Below are 16,037 nucleotides of genomic sequence, written 5' to 3' on the forward strand. Positions count from 1 at the left end.
ATAATTATTAAAACAAAGCCTTCAGTTCATGAATAAATAAATGACAACACATTTTGCTTTCCGTGTCTAAACACTGTCAGTTATTCCTGTTATAAGATAGAAGACTATGGAAATCTGTTGGTTACTCAGCCCTGGGAAGCAGCAATGACAGTCCCAGGAATGTGCATAATAAATGTCAGCGTCAGTAAAACCAGGTTGGAAAGGTTGGAAACTGAAATTGTGTTTTTTTAGGGCTAAAATAAGATTCCTCAATATTTGTATGTGTCTACAATTTCAACATTTGCTCCATGAATAATGTTGGCTTTTTTAATACACCATTTTATTAAAGCTACAAAGTCATTATATTTTTTTTACATTTGACTCCTCAGTTTCATGCCCTCTCTAATGAGAAAGTATGAAATTTGTCCATTTGGCATGTCCCTCCAGGCCTAGTAGAAATCCCTGTCTAACATCAGAGGATCCTACAGAATGACTTAAAGAAACCAGCGAGTCCTCTATATCCTCCTAGCACACCGATGGCACGACACTTTGGTGTGACATTGTAAAGAAATAAAAAAGAGAAGAATTTTGTGGGTGGCAGTTCTGCTGACCCGTAACTAATGTCAATTCAGACCCTTTTTCACACATCGTGCTACTTCAGAGCATCTGCCGGCTCTTGCAGAATTCTAAAGCCCAACTGACTGTTATGTCAATACTACAGAAAAGCATGCTAACAGATTTTGACAGAAGGGGGAAGAGCATTGAAACAATTCTTAAAAATAAGCTGTGTCACCTCTTTACAGCTTGGCCAGGTCAAAGCACTTTTACAATATCTAACTGTCAAAGGGAACAGGGTTGCAGAGCCCAAAATTTGAACTTGGGTAGAGTAGTGGAAGGATTAGAAAATATAAATAGATGCCTGCCTCTAAATGGCTGTATAGGTGCATGCAATAAAAAAAATAGGAATGCATTATGCATAACAAACTCGACTGTTTTTGCATCTCACCAACATATCAGTAAGCACACCTTCAAACAGTATGCTTATGTGTCAGTGACAGGAAGTAGTTTCTTTGTCCACATATAGGTATGTAGATGACTGTGCATGAGGCATTATGTACTCATCCAAGCTGAGACAGATGCAGGGTGGTGTTCTGTTGCACTCCTGTAGACAGACAGACAGCTATGACTGTCGGCTGTCAGGACCTACAGCGCAAACCTGTCAGCTATGGGCACAAAGCTCTTGGAGAGGTTAACTAAGAATAACACATCGGCTGAAGGACAGTGCTGAGTTGGTCTCAGAAACATGTGCTGAGTAATGCAGCTGGGATGGGGGGGGGGGGGGGGGGGGTAAAGATCATGACTGAGAGGAAAAAGGAGGATGAATGTGAGGGCACTAGGTGATGGAAACAGAGTACATGGAGAACAAAATACGGAGTAGCAGAAACAGCAAAAGAGGAGGGGGGAAAAAAAACATGTACACATGATTGACAAGCAGTGGCTTGTAAAGACTGCTCAGATGAGATCAAAGCCTGACAACAAAGATGTGTGCAATATACACAAGACCTGACAATATGATGCTCTCATTCCTCATCACTCATATGAGCATATCATAACAATGACACAGCTGCATGCTCATTTATCTAGCTGCATCAGTATTTATGTGGCAGAAGCTCCATGGTCTCTAAAATCATCCTTTCTACATGAAAGTCTTTCATTTCAGCCTCTTCATCTCCCTCCTAATCTGTCCTCCTGCTTATGACCTGAAAATCATTCCCAGCAAAAACTTCCGAAGGACATCCTAAGCCTTAAAAACACAACCAGAGGAAGGAGGATCAATGAGAGTGGAGGCTCGCTGGAGGCCGTCTCATTTTGTTAAATGACTCCACTCCTCATCTGTCATCAACTCCTCTGGTCCAGAGGGATTAAGACACAAAAAGAGGAGTTGAATGGAGGATGTGCAAATTGAAAAATTAAACGAGAGGAATGCAGTGAGCTTGTCTTGGACAGATCAGTGAATTGCTATGATACACTATGAGCTCACTTCCCGTTTCCAGTAAAGGAAAAAGGGGCCTGAAATTTACCCACTTCATAACTTATGTGAGGTTTGAGCTGAAAATCATCTAAGTAATCCTAAGTTACAGGGACGTAGTTGAAATGATACCTTTAGCTTTGACAAATCAATAGAATCCTAGTGCTCAAGGAACAGACACTAAACTAGGAGAGAAGAATTAGGAGACAATCCAAAATTAGTGTCCCAAATTTGAAAACCTTTCTATACAGTAGTGGGAGCTGCAATTCACGCCAATGGAAGAAAATAAAAAGAGGATTTTTGCACAGACAGCTACATTAGCATTTATCCTTCAATCTAACCCAGGGAAATAACTGTTTCATCACTGGTCAATCAGGGAGTGTTAGAATGACACTTTGATTACACAGGTGGCAGCAGTGGACAAGAGTTTCACAAACAGTACTCTGGCATGCATGACGCAGGAAAAAAGACAAAGAGCAGAGCTTTGCAAATCTTTGAATTCACCCCTCTGTTCTGTGTTTCTCAGCAAGACACATTGTTTAGTACAGCAGACAGAGATGACAGTCCATGCACCAGCACACAAGAGAAGGAGAGGGAAGAAGGGGAAGGTGAGCTGCAAGCTGAGGGACAGACACAGTAACTGATCATAGCAGCAAGCAGGTGGAACTGTTAATTTTTGTAAAGTTAACGTTTGAAAACATCATATGTATATATATATATATATATATATATATATATATATATATCAAAATAGGAAGACGGGGATACTCTGATCCTTCTTCTATGTTCACAGCAGCAATTGCAGAAGAGGGTGACTCTAACAGCTGCTTTAAAGTTTTCTTATGTTAGGAAAGGTGAAGTGGTGGAGGTTTGAAACATCTTGTCTTTGTATTATGCTCCTGTCTTGCCTGAGGGGTGGTTTTCATTTTATAGGGCGGAGTTAATCATGGCCAGTAACAAAGCACAGACCAACAAGGAGTATTACTGTCAAGCATGACCCACTGTGATCTATACTTAACTGACTAAAGCACCTCCAAATGAGGATAAGAGCCAGTGTCTTCCCAGAAAGCATTTATCTGTGTGAATGCATTATCCGACCCTCTGAGTAATACTAATGCAGATGGATGTCCCTTTGTAGAAACAAGGAGTAGATGAGCGGGAGGTAAATGGTAAAGGTTTAACTTTTATAGATTTTAAAAAAGAACTGCAATGAAGCTGCTCTGCCTCCCCTGCAGAGGGATGCATCAACAAGTACAGCTCCACAGAAGCCACAGGGAGTTTGGTACCCCTGTGAGCTTGTTGGAGCTTATCCTGGGGAGGGAACTTGGATAGTGTAAAATTTTTCAGAGTGCTTTTTACTCACTTGTGGAAGATCTTGGCTCTTTTGTCGCTTGAGAAGTTCTCCAGCTGCAGTGATTCCTGGGTAAGGAAGGCTACAGCCAAGTGAAAGTAGTTGTTCCACAACTAATCCAGATAAAGAGAGAGACAGGCAGAATGTGTGAGTGTGGGGGGTGTTGGTGAGGGGGAATAAGAGATTATTTAACTCAGCGCTCAAAGCCAGTTTTACAACAGTGTTACTCAGTACTAGACAGCGTGGGCAGGGAAAGCTTTACGGTTTCATTAAATCAAAAGCTTTGGATGAGATGGCTCCACTTCTGTGTTGAGAAGCTGCCCCAGTGGATGAAGAGGTTGGTGATTTAGGTCTATGTCCTCCACAACACACTTTTAATCAGACGAAGGCGACAGCAAAAGGAATCCACAGATGCCACTATTTGTTATGGCTGTGCAAACAGTCTATGCAACCACGTGAAATAGGACTCTTCATGAGTGTTAAATATTAGATAACACAATTCCTTATGAGAATATCTCAGCTAGAAGTAAAAAAAATCTATTTATTAGACACGACCATTTAATCTTACACCACTGAGCAGCAGCTTTGAAAGGAAAACCCAACAGCTTTATTCATAAACCATGTAGAGCAGCTTTAAGTGCTTTTAATCATACAAACACATGGCTACATTATTTAATCCATAAAGGCTTTAAAAGCTCGGAGGAGTTTGGCTGTTGACAATTCTTCCATGTGTCAGACATTTAAAAAGCAAGTAATTGTGCTATTCACGGGTGAGCAGGTTAAAATATTCAGCAATGCACATAAAATTGCTGGCAATTACAGAGTAATTTGTATTCTCGCTCCACAATTTTTATGCCGACTGCCTTCAGTGTTCATTTTTTTTCCCCCTACTCAGAGGGGCCAACGACGCTGCATTCGAAATGACCCCAGTGTGAAACTGCTATGAAGTTAAGAAAAATGCCTCAAAAACAACTTCTGAAGAGCTTTTACTAGTGCATTAAATGTTTATCCAGTGTGTACTTTGTTAAAGAACATCATGTTAAGCTTTGAGGAGCTGGCACAGAACTGTTTGAATCAAGGGTTTCATTTGTGCAGAGCTTACCTGTAGCTCAAAGTTGGTTTGATCCAGAAATTTCTTGTTCAGCACTGCTGCATACTGGCTAATAGCCTGAAGAAAAACTCTGAAAACAAACAAGAAAAGTGTTAAGATTGAGCCATTAAACTGATAAAGGAATTTTTCATTAAAACAAGGATATTTACATTGCCTAAGTATTTCTATTAAAAGAATACATTGGCTTTTTAGATGGCAGCTACTTTCCATTAACATCCAACAAACACAACAATGTGAAAAAACAGCAGTGTGATTTTAACTTCTTCACGAGAGCCTCCTGTACAGGTGTGCAAGATCTTTGCACACCATGGAAGCACCAATCCTAACATGTCGCAGACCTAGACCTTAGAAAGAATTTCAGCTACAACAAAAAATGAAACAACAAAATATGTTACCACGGTTATGCCGATGACACACAAATCTACATAACCATCTCACCAGGAGACTACAGTCCGATCCAAACTTTGATTATCTGCACCAATTAAATTATAGATTTTACAGAACTTCCTTCAGTTAAATAAAAAAAAAAAAATTGAAATAATAGTTTTTAGAGCCAAGGAAGAAAGATTCAAAGTCAGTACTCAGCTTCAAACATCTAAGTTCAAAGCCAACAACCAAGCCAGAAATGTGGGAGTAGTCATGGACTCAGACCTGAGCAGTTAGATTAAAGGACTGATGACTCAGCAGGATTTAGAAAAACTAGTCCATGAATTTATCTTTAGTAGACTGGACTACTGTAATGCTGTTCTCACAGGTCTCCCTAAAAATCTGACAGCTGCAGTTAGTCCAGAACGCTGCTGCTTGAGTTGTCACTAAGGACAAGAAAGTAGATCCTAGAACGCCAGTACTCAAGTCTTCACACCGGCTTCCTGTCTGTCAAAGAAATTACTTCAAAATCCTGCTGTTAGTTTAAGACCAAAACGCATTCAGGATCTTCTGGTTTGTTATGGATCAACCAGATCTCTCAGGTCATCAGGGTCAAATCTACTTTCTGTTCCTAGAGTCAGAACTATATGTGGAGAGGCAGCGTTCAGTTTTTATGGTCCTCACATGTGGTACAAACTCCCAGAAAAGCAGTTTTAAATCAGCGTTAAAAACATTTCTATTTACTGCCTATTATCAAAACAACTCTTAAATTTTCCACACTAGAACTTTATTTCTTGCATTTTTTCTGTTTTATTTTAGCTTTTGTAGTAATCCCTTTGGGATAAGTAATTCTCATTAATGTTAATTTCCTTTTTCATTTCTTTTAAGACAAAAAATTTGCATAGCTTGTAGCTGTGAGGATATACCCCATTTATTTTGGGTATGTTATTTCAGACAGGAAGCAGAAACAATAGCCCTCGTGAATAGATAAATTAGATGGATGTATTGCTGAAAATGACATGAGGACTCTGTCACTGTGGAGAAAAATGTAACGTAAATCTAAAAGTAAATATTTCCTTCCTTTGTTGAAATTCATCTTTTTTAAAAAGGTCTTACTTGCTTATGATGGTTCATTGTCAAACAGGTCCAGCTTTCATTTCAGTTCTCTAAAAAAATACCTAAACCTTTATTTATTTTTCGTGTGTTCTTATGTGCAATGAACAGCACCGGTTATTTCATACTTAATGCAAAACTTTGTCTGTGGCAGGGTGGGGTTGTGTATGCGGCGGTGTCCGTGTTTTTAAATGCCAAATTTGATGTAAACATTTTCGTACTTCATCAGCACCTCGATCAACAGTTCATTAAATAAGTCTCATAAAAAGACAAGTGGGGGAGAGAAAAGTGGAGGCAGAGCAGGAGAGTGTGGCAGGAGAGAGCAGTAGTGAAGCTGTGGCCGACTTTCTGCACAGCAGAGCCTAGAGCTCTTCAGAATCAGAATCGGACGTACTTTTTTTAATTCCAGACTGAGAAATCTTACAGCAGCATTATGGAATGACACAAAGAAAAAAAAGAGTAAAATTAAACTTTAAGATGCAAATATAGTATATATAGGACAAACTTAACAGATCTCCAGTTCAAAAATAAAAAAAGATAAGAGATGTAAAAATCCTGGAGGAAACCCTGTGTTGAATGTCAAAACAGAAAAAACTGCTCAACCATCCAACCAGCAGTGTTGGGAAGCAAGAACATGTTACAGTAATGTTATAACTTTTGTCAGTAACTAATACTCTATTGCACTACTCTTTAAATAAAGTAACTTGGTTACTGTTACCCTATAGTGCGTTTGTCTGGGAAATGTGAAAGCAACAGTCCTTTTCTTTCAGGAACTAGTGTCCACAGCCTTGTTTCCTTGGTTACTGCAGTTACTACCCCTATCCACATGCACAACTTCACTTGACAGAGTCAGATTGACGATGCCTGCAAATAACTAAGAAAATATGTACATAAAAATATATATAAGATGTATATAAGCATGGAGGGCTCACCATGCATTTCATACAACACTGTAATTAAGTTAAATGTTTATTAATAAGAGCATGTTTAAGAAAAGTCACTTAAAAAGTTACTTTTAACAGTAAAGCATTACTTTTTGGTGTAAGTAATCAACAAATTAACTAGTTATTCTTTTCAGTTACTAGGACAAATAAACAACAGTCCTGAAAGTCAGCATGTGATTTTATGTTGTGCATATTTCCGCTGTGAATTAACCAATATCAACTCAATGCGTGCAAACATAAAAGAAGTCTATAAACTACACAAGATGAGAAAAAAGTTTCCACTTTCACACATTTGCCCTAGTAAACAATGCACTTCAAGCAGAGCTGCAACTCGGATTCAATCTTTCTCTTTCCCAGATTTGTAAGGTATAGAAAGCCAGAGAAGACCTGAAGAGGATCTAACAGATCTGATGGGTTAATCTACTCTAATACTGGAAAATTAAATGTTAATAACTTAAGTGGCATGAAGCTTTTAGAGGCAAATTAGAAATGCCACTCAGAGTTACAGTCTCATTGTTGACGACTTTTCCTGGAAAAGCCTTTCATACAACAATGTGGACCAGTCTCTACTACGTACTGAACTACGTACTGAAAATACAGATGCAACAGCTAATTGCCTGAATTAACACATGAAAACAAGTCAGAATGTGATGAAAAATGGCAAGGTTACGCAAGGACAACTGTTATGCCACTTGAGTGGATTGCATCAGGGTTTCATGAGCAGGCAATAAGGCAGCATTAAGATGTAGCGCTCATGTAACCAACACTGGCAGGTGAGCAGATATCGGCTGCACTTGCAGCTCCAACAGAGCGCTCTGCCTTTAGTCCTCACCCAGGATAAATACTTATCACAACTGGGGAATCGGCAATTCCACATGCATCATTTGCAAGCTCCTTACTCTGACTTTCAGTTGGATGGCACAAGGGATCTGGGAACTTACTGGAAGGTCAACATTTTAATGTTAGGGAGACAGGGCAGGGGTTTCCTGCTGCCCCAATAAACTGACCTTGAACAGGAATAACACCACTGTTAACACAGCAGTGCTGAGGGACCAGGGTATTTCCAAGCCATACAATATTCATGTCCCACATTTATCTCCATTGCTGACTAAACCCTATCTAGGGCTGATGTGTGATACACACTCGGCATGACCTTAATCATTAGCTGGAAAGGTTAACTGTCACTGAACACCTTTGGATATTCCATTAGAACTCCATTTCTCTGGCTCTCTGGCCTCTGAGTACCCCCCACCATTGCCTAAGCATTCAGACAGCCTATTAACAGCATCCAGTCTGCACTAGCACAGGCACACCCTCAGCAAGCAATTCACTCAATTTTTTGCAGCTGTGAACATGCCAATACAGTTGATACGCTTAATGCTGGACTGATGCTCAAATGCATTTCCTCCCATTCCACCTGTGGGCTAAGAAAGAGGTTAATGTGTGGGGTTAACTACTGAACAATTTATTAAACTCTCTCTCTCTCTCTCTCTCTCTCTCTCTCTCTCTATATATATATATATATATAATGTCAATTGTCAATGCTTTCTCAGGTACATGTGAGGAGTCCTTGAGTAGCAGAGGTGTGTATACATGTATGTTGTGGAACATCAGTGTCCGCGTTTGGCTGCCCGTTGGTTTGGTTGGTTTGAAGCAACCCACCTTTTCATTTTCAGTCATTCTTCTGTGATGGTGGTTTGAAGTTCTGGGATTTTGCTGTGCTGAAACACCCAAAAGCTTCACTTTAAACCTACTTTTTTGACACTAGGTAACTTATTTTGATCCAAATAGTAGTCTTGATTTCATGTTCCTTTAAAATATGTAACACTTCTGATGATAAAGTCAATAAATATTCCCACAGCATGACAAAACCCTCACAGTGTGTAGTGACGGTTGGTGGTGTCTTCATAATCAGTTCGGTTTTTTCCTATTAACAAAACTGACAGATTGCAGTTTCAGAGAGCTACTTTGGTTTCCTCTGCTCCTTATTCTTTGAAGACTATAAATTATATGAAAATGTTCAGGGTGGCAAAGCTGAAACCATCCCTTTTGACTGCTTGACATTATAATTAAGTTTTCCACATAAATAGTGTGGTGTTTATTTATTTTTTTCTGTAAGCCTGCACCAACTGTTGTAAACCTCTATCACTGAGGATTGTCTTAGCGCCACATCCTGGAAGCATCATAATGATAGAGCTGGCATTAAAGAGATCCAACTCTTTTATTACCTCCTTTTCTTTTAGTCTTTGGAAAATTTGACAAATTGTTTTTTTCTTGTTGCTTTCTTGTGTGATTGCATTTTTTAATCTTCCGAATAGCCCCTTTTGTCTTTTTCACAGTAAGAACCCTTAATTAATGTTTAATTCAGGTCATGTTAACTGACAAAAACATGTGAACTAATCAATTTGCTTTAACTTAGTTTAAGGAACTATGTTATATTAACAAAAAGGGTGCCAACAATTGCATCCATTTTTATTAGTTTCCCAATTTATTTAGACAACTCATTAATATATTAAGATGATGTAAATTTCTTTGTATTAATTTCTTACGGCCTTACAAATGCATAAATGCACTGCTTTCAGTTATGGGGACAATAATTCTTACCAAGACTACATCTGGACTATACTAACTCTAATCAATAGTACAGCAAATTTAGAAACAATAATGGCAATACACTAAACATACATCATCCCACTATTGCTGATTATTTCTAATCACCAGTTGCAGTTTCATCAGACATCAGCAATGTTGCACACAGCTCCGACTTCTGGGTCAAACAGTGAGGATAAGAGAGAGATCAATGCTTCTCACAGCTTCTGGGCTAAATATGACTTGACAAGCAAAATGCAGCCGTAATCAACCTTTTTTATTTTCCTGAGCTCACTTTTACAAAGAAACAGCCTCACTGTTCCACTACAAATGCTCTATGATGTGGGTAGTTGAAATTTTAAATTGCTCTCTATGTGACCAGTCTGTGCCATCTGCATGTCAATGTCAGATGCTTCTCACAAACACCTTTTATGAGTGCATCAAACACAAAGATTTAAACTGTGCCTACAAAAAGCTTATTTGAAGTCAACAGTCTGTCTGCACACAGCCATATAATGGGCTTTAACAGACAGGACAGTTCCTCTGTGAGCACATCCTGCCATTAATTAAAGTGAAAAACTTAATGAGGTGGATGAAAATAGAATATACTCTCCCTCAGAGTTGGCTCTGACAAAATCAGTCCAATAGGGCCATTTCAAACAAGTTTTAGGAAATTCAGAAAAACCTTGTGGGTTTAAAAGTATGACATTTTAAATTAGCATTCCTTAAGGAAATATGATACATTAATTCAAGCTCTTCTATGCCTGTATTTAAGTTGGCCCAAGAGTAATTATTTATCAAAAGATAGAATATGGTGGTGTCCAGAATTAACTAAGACTGAATTCATAGAATATTTTTTGCTCAGATGCAGCAATGGCAGTTTGGATATACTTGAATATATAGTCTTCACAAAGACAACTGCAAGCTGGAAAATTTTAGACCACCTTGCAAAATCTTCAAGAACTGGTCATTTTGCCAAAGATGGAAAATAAGATGCTTAGATGAAGAGAATGACAAGCCAGTTCTATATCACTTCTTTATAATTAATTTGATAGTGATAACAAGGAAATTTAAACTGCAGCAGTAAATTTAATTTAAGATATTAAGATATTTCTTGGGGCATCTCCAAAATGTGGGATTCTTAAACATATCCTGCTTTCTTTCTGCTTTTATTGTTTTTCATCTGGTGTTCAGCAGGGAAATCATGGTAGCTCTAATCATCTCTAGAATGCACAAGACTATCATATTTTCTGCTGAGAGAGACAAAAACATAACTTTAACTTTCTAATTAGGCAATGCACACGGAACTTCGTACCTCCTACACATTAGTCATTTTGATACAGCATACGTAAAGATTCATTATGATAATTATGCTCGACCAAGCCATCAGTGTCTGACTGATACCTGGCGTGTGCTTACATTAGATCATAGGCAGAGGATTTGCGTTTTAAACCCCTTTTTATTTATTTTTTATATCAGGTGCCCTCCTGCTAGCATGGTGTACAGACTTAAGTTTTCCGATGATCAGCACCTTGGCTATATGCTAATGACAAGTTATCAGCGGATCATACTTGCTAATTGAGTTCAGAGAGCATCACCGATAATTATCGTAAGCCATTTGCATACTGTTGCTGAATAGCTGACATATCTGCCTGTGCTGAGAGATAATGGAAGGTCAAAAACCTTCAGTATCACATCAGTTAATTAAATTAGATTAAATTTATTTTGGACACTTGGATCTATTAAATCAATGTACCTGTGAACATATTTTAACTCAATTTACACTGCAATATGATAGCTGTAATGCAGCATAGACACAGTGTGGCTGGATGAAATTTATCACAGCTTTACAGATAGGATGTAAGAACTGAGAAGCACACTCCAGGGATGCTAAGGGAAGCTTTAATGACCTAAAAAAAATCACCGGTGTGAGTCAAAGTACTGCAATCATCTCCTAGACCTTCGCATTTACATAGAGGGGAGAGCTCCTCATGTCTTCGCTTCATTTTTACATTTAAACCTTTTAGCAGCATAAAAACCCAGAGACATAATTCAGTGTTGTAAAAATGAAAATTTTGCATCAAATACAAAATAGATTTTCTATAATAAAGTTTAATTTAATTGTTGTTGGTTAAATAGTAGCAAAATTTAATACTGGACGCACTAAGTAAAAGTACACCATGCATTTGCTAAGTACTAAGTACAGAATACAGCTCTGGCTGGCATCATTTGTTTTGTAGGTATTTAATTAGAAATTAAAGCTGTGGACACACTGAAATTCAAAGCCAATGGCGGACGTGTAAATTATAACTGAATGACCCTGAATGATCAATGAGACCTATCTGCTATGCAAGAATTGTGATAAAAACGTTCCAACCTCTTTGACCAGATATCAGTCAATGTGATGTCAGTGCCAGAGTTAGAAGAAGCTACATTCCACTCCTCTATGAACAAATAGATAAATGAATGTTACAATGACAGCACAGATTGCTTTCCATGCTGGGGCAAAGTTTTGTGAAGGTGCATGGGTTTCATGGGTTACTGCTTGCAGATGTCATCAGGTGACATCGCTGTGTCTCCTGATGACCTGGAGCTAGTTAACATACTTTTAAACTGCATTTTATATATATATATGATTAATTTATTTAATTACTTATTCATTTATTTATTCATTCTTAGCTGTTCTTACTGTTTCTTACGGTAATTTAATTTCTGTTTTAACTCCAGTGTTTTCCTCACGGGGATCCTCCATGCCGGGGGTTGTTGCTGCGTTGATTGCCCATGTCTGGTTGGCTGGGGCCCGGCACTGCAGCCTTATGGTCTGCCCTGATCGGGGAGGCTGCTGAGGCGGCGGCTTATGTAGGGTGACTGGCTCCTGGTGTGGATGGGTCCTCATAATAATATTGTTTCCTCACAGCAGCATCAAGCCAGGTATTTATTTATTACTTTTAATATTTTATACCTGCTTTCAGCTTAGAGACAGAAGTTAAAGAGTTTGGGGGGGGGGGATAATTTTTGGGTAATTCAGTTTTGATGTGTAAAGGCTTATTTTGTTTTTAATATGCATGAATTGAATTGTGCTTAATTTTTTTTTAAATCTTGTAAAGCACTTTGTATTGCCTTTGGTATGAAAAGGGCTTTATAAATAAAGTTTGATTTGATTTGACTTACTAATGAGGCCAATTTAAACAAAGTCCAAATACGAACGAGCTGTAAAAGCCACTTTCTGTAACAGATCACAAAGCAATTGAAGCATATTCTAACAGGCTAAATGTTTTATTTTATCCAAGTTTCATAAAGTGAAACTGCTGAAATTCTCAACAACAGCTACCAGTGGTATATTTAGGATTGTTATGTAGCGCTCAGGAATACTAGAAAACTAATCTAATCATGCCATGGGTGCCCTTTTAATCACTTTTGATTGCTGTGTGCATCAATGCTTATTTGAATTTAAAATTAATAGCACATCAGATATGCAGTCATGAAATAGAGCCTCTCAGTTTGACATACTGTTGATCTAAAGACAAGAGTAATTAAGTGACAGGAGGATTCATTGGGTGTTATGCAAAAATGTCAGTTACATTTAGGGCAGACAGACATAAATGAGCTGCAACATATACTCTGGGTCTCCACTTAAGTGTCTGCCTAAAGTTTTAAGTGATTTGTACCTCACAGGAAATGTTCATTTCACTTGTCTGCAAGCAGCAGAACGTACTATAAGTTAGGGTTCCGAGTCAACTGATCTATTTTATATTTCTCATTTGCATTAAATAGAGAAATACATAAAACATAGCACATCAATAGCTGGTACAACGTGCTGCATTTAGTGTACCTTGCAAATATGTGATTGTCAGCATTAGATAGCTAAAATGAGGAAAATAAAATGCCTAACTCAAGCTTGCATTTAGAAAATTAGCTAAAATGCAAGAGTATGTGGTGGTGAAAATAAATAAAACTAGATGGATTTACAGTTGGGGTGGGAAAAATGTTTTTTAGATGCATCACAATGCAGACATGGATGATATGGAGTCGATGTACAATTTCTGCATTAAAAGCTAGATTGTGGACGCATTTCAGCTCTGCTTGCTTTGAAAGTCTGTTTCTATTAGTGATTTGTTAATGCACAAACAAACTGAAGCAGATCAAAGAAGCCATGTCTGGTCCACCTACAAACGTAGGTCTCGGTTTGTTTTAAGTGAACCAGTGCAGGAAGTAGATTACAATGTAAAGGGTCTAGTGGGTTTAATGCAAGGCACTTTGGGTAAATAGAACCAGAACACACAATGAATGAGATTTCTTCTTCCTACAATTAGAAACTATATTACACAATTCCACTCAGAAAGTAGTAGTAAAGTCTTCACACAGGGGGATAAAAGATGATTTAATAATCATTGATAACAATGGTTGCCCTAAAAATGAAACTTTTTTCTGTGTTGTGTGACCTTATGTTTTCTGTTTGGATAAAACACACACTTTGGAAGTGTTGCTATCCACAGTTTTTTCCGCACTGTAGCAGAATAAATAGTAAGCAGTTATGACTTGGCTTGCTCAAATATGCAATGAAAAGTTTTGTACTTATCTCAGTGTGGTCTCTGTGTTAAGTTTCATATGTTGTTGCATTGTGTTGTCACTTGGGGGCAGTCATAGAAATATGGGTGATATGGGCTGTTCTTGGCGCTTAAGTTTTGCTCTGCGATTCCACAGCGTTGATTTTAAGGTTGCTGAGCCTTATTAACCCAAAGAGGCCTGACCCATGAAAAAATGGTAAGAAAAGTCCAATTTTTTTAATATGAGGTCTTTATTTGGCCCTTTAGCAAAATGTAACAAAATGTGGTTTTCTGCTTCTGGGTATCTATTAGGGGACAGAAGACAAGTATCAGATTGTGTTCAACAGGATTTTAAGCAAAGTTTATGCCATAAATTGAAGCAAAATGTCTCAGAAACTGTATGTTACAAATATGTCACGTTGGGTTCTTATGGGTTAAGTTACATGTATGAAAGTGAACTTAAAAAAAAAAGTCCTGTTATGTACTTAAAACTAGAGCAAGACAGCCGGTAAATTGTCAGTTGTCCGCTTGTTTTAAATAGATAAAAAGGACAATTATTACTTCAAAAATTTGACTTTAACCTTTAAAATAGGTTAATTTAGCCAGACTGCTAAACAATATTTTACCAGATTGTTCAAATGCCTTTTTGTTGTTGCAGTAATTAGAGGTTCATGTGCAGCACCCTTTGAGTGGGAAAGCACATTTCATAAATTGTCCTAATTACACTCTATCATCTAAAATAATTTTTATTTAATCTGTGTTAGTGTTGTTATTAAATGTTACTGTTGTTGTTCAAATGTTCCGTGAAGCAGCTGGAAGTAAAAAGAAAGTTGCCAGTGGACATTGTTTTAATTGATGCCTTAGAAATATCTACATCTGAGCTCATGTAATTAAGTGTTCAACTAACCTTTATAAGCAAATTTGTTTCTTATCAATCGAGACCGTACATATGAACCCATCCGTATTGCCAATTAGCTGTTGCTATTAAGTCATGGCTAGTTGGCGCAGGGGAAATGACAGTCGGTGGCTAACCATGCTGATGCCGCTGTCACTGGGGCAATTAGAGCCCATAAATCAGTTTGTAACCTGGAGGAAGTAAGAGCTGATGGGTAGAGAAGGAGTAGGAGGTGATGCCCGTCTCATTAGCGGTGCTATCACAATGTGTGGACATAAAAGAACCGTCTGCTGATGCTGGGGACTGCAATACCTGTGCTAAATGTAGCATGAATGAACTGTCCAGAGACAAGACACAGAAGGGGGGGTCTTAAAACATTCGTAATAGTGTGATTTAAAATGTGCATTAAAGAGTACTGATGATCATTTAGAATTGTAAAATACATTAACAGAGTTCATGCCAAGATTTTCTAATTAAAAGTAAATCAAATTAATGTGGTGAACCTATATAAAAATATGCCTTGGATCTTTAGCTGCCCTTAAATCTCTAGAGCTCTAACATAACTAATTATTCAGAAGTTATGGTGCATTTACTGTCTTTTTCAGTGTCATCACCCACATTAGTCCTTTTACCACCAGCAGAAGGAAGCTTTTTATCCAGGGGAAAATAAATAAATAAATAGGCTCTAATAAAACATACAGTACACAGCCAGATCAGCATTAAATGGCATGACAAAGTTAACAAGCAGCTGGTGAACAAACCTTGAGAGAGTGTTTTTTTTTATGATTTGATGGAGATTAAAACACTGCTAAAATAATAAATATTCAACTTCAGTTAAATAATAAATACTTAAAAAGTTAGTGGGCAATTATCAACTATAGTTATGCAAGTAAGACCAATTTTATTAGGATTTTCCACCAACAAGTGGCTAGAAATATAAATTAAAACCTATATATAAATCAACATCAAAACAACTTTATTCTCCTAGTTCAGAGGTCATAAATCTAGTTTGTCTATATGCCCTTGACAAGCATGATGCATGAACAACTTCCCTTTCTTTTAGGCTGTTAAAGCAAAGCATTAATAGCTCTGTTGTGGGATGAACTAATGCGT

The 16,037-nt window shown here is 37.8% G+C and overlaps 1 protein-coding gene across 2 annotated transcripts in view; it reads right to left on the bottom strand.

The window, feature by feature from the left end:
• The window catches only part of dock1 (dedicator of cytokinesis 1), a 200,865-nt gene that overhangs the window by 41,037 nt on the left and 143,791 nt on the right, over positions 1-16,037 (bottom strand). For both annotated transcript variants that reach the window (XM_041973613.1, XM_041973612.1), the window contains exons 30-31: positions 4,462-4,540; positions 3,372-3,472 (exon numbers count right to left, since the gene is read on the bottom strand). In XM_041973613.1, coding sequence (XP_041829547.1) covers positions 3,372-3,472; positions 4,462-4,540 — 180 coding nt within the window. The remainder of the gene's footprint in view (positions 1-3,371; positions 3,473-4,461; positions 4,541-16,037) is intronic.

Source organism: Melanotaenia boesemani, chromosome 21, assembly GCF_017639745.1.
Source record: "Melanotaenia boesemani isolate fMelBoe1 chromosome 21, fMelBoe1.pri, whole genome shotgun sequence".
NCBI classification, from domain to species: Eukaryota; Metazoa; Chordata; class Actinopteri; order Atheriniformes; family Melanotaeniidae; genus Melanotaenia; species Melanotaenia boesemani.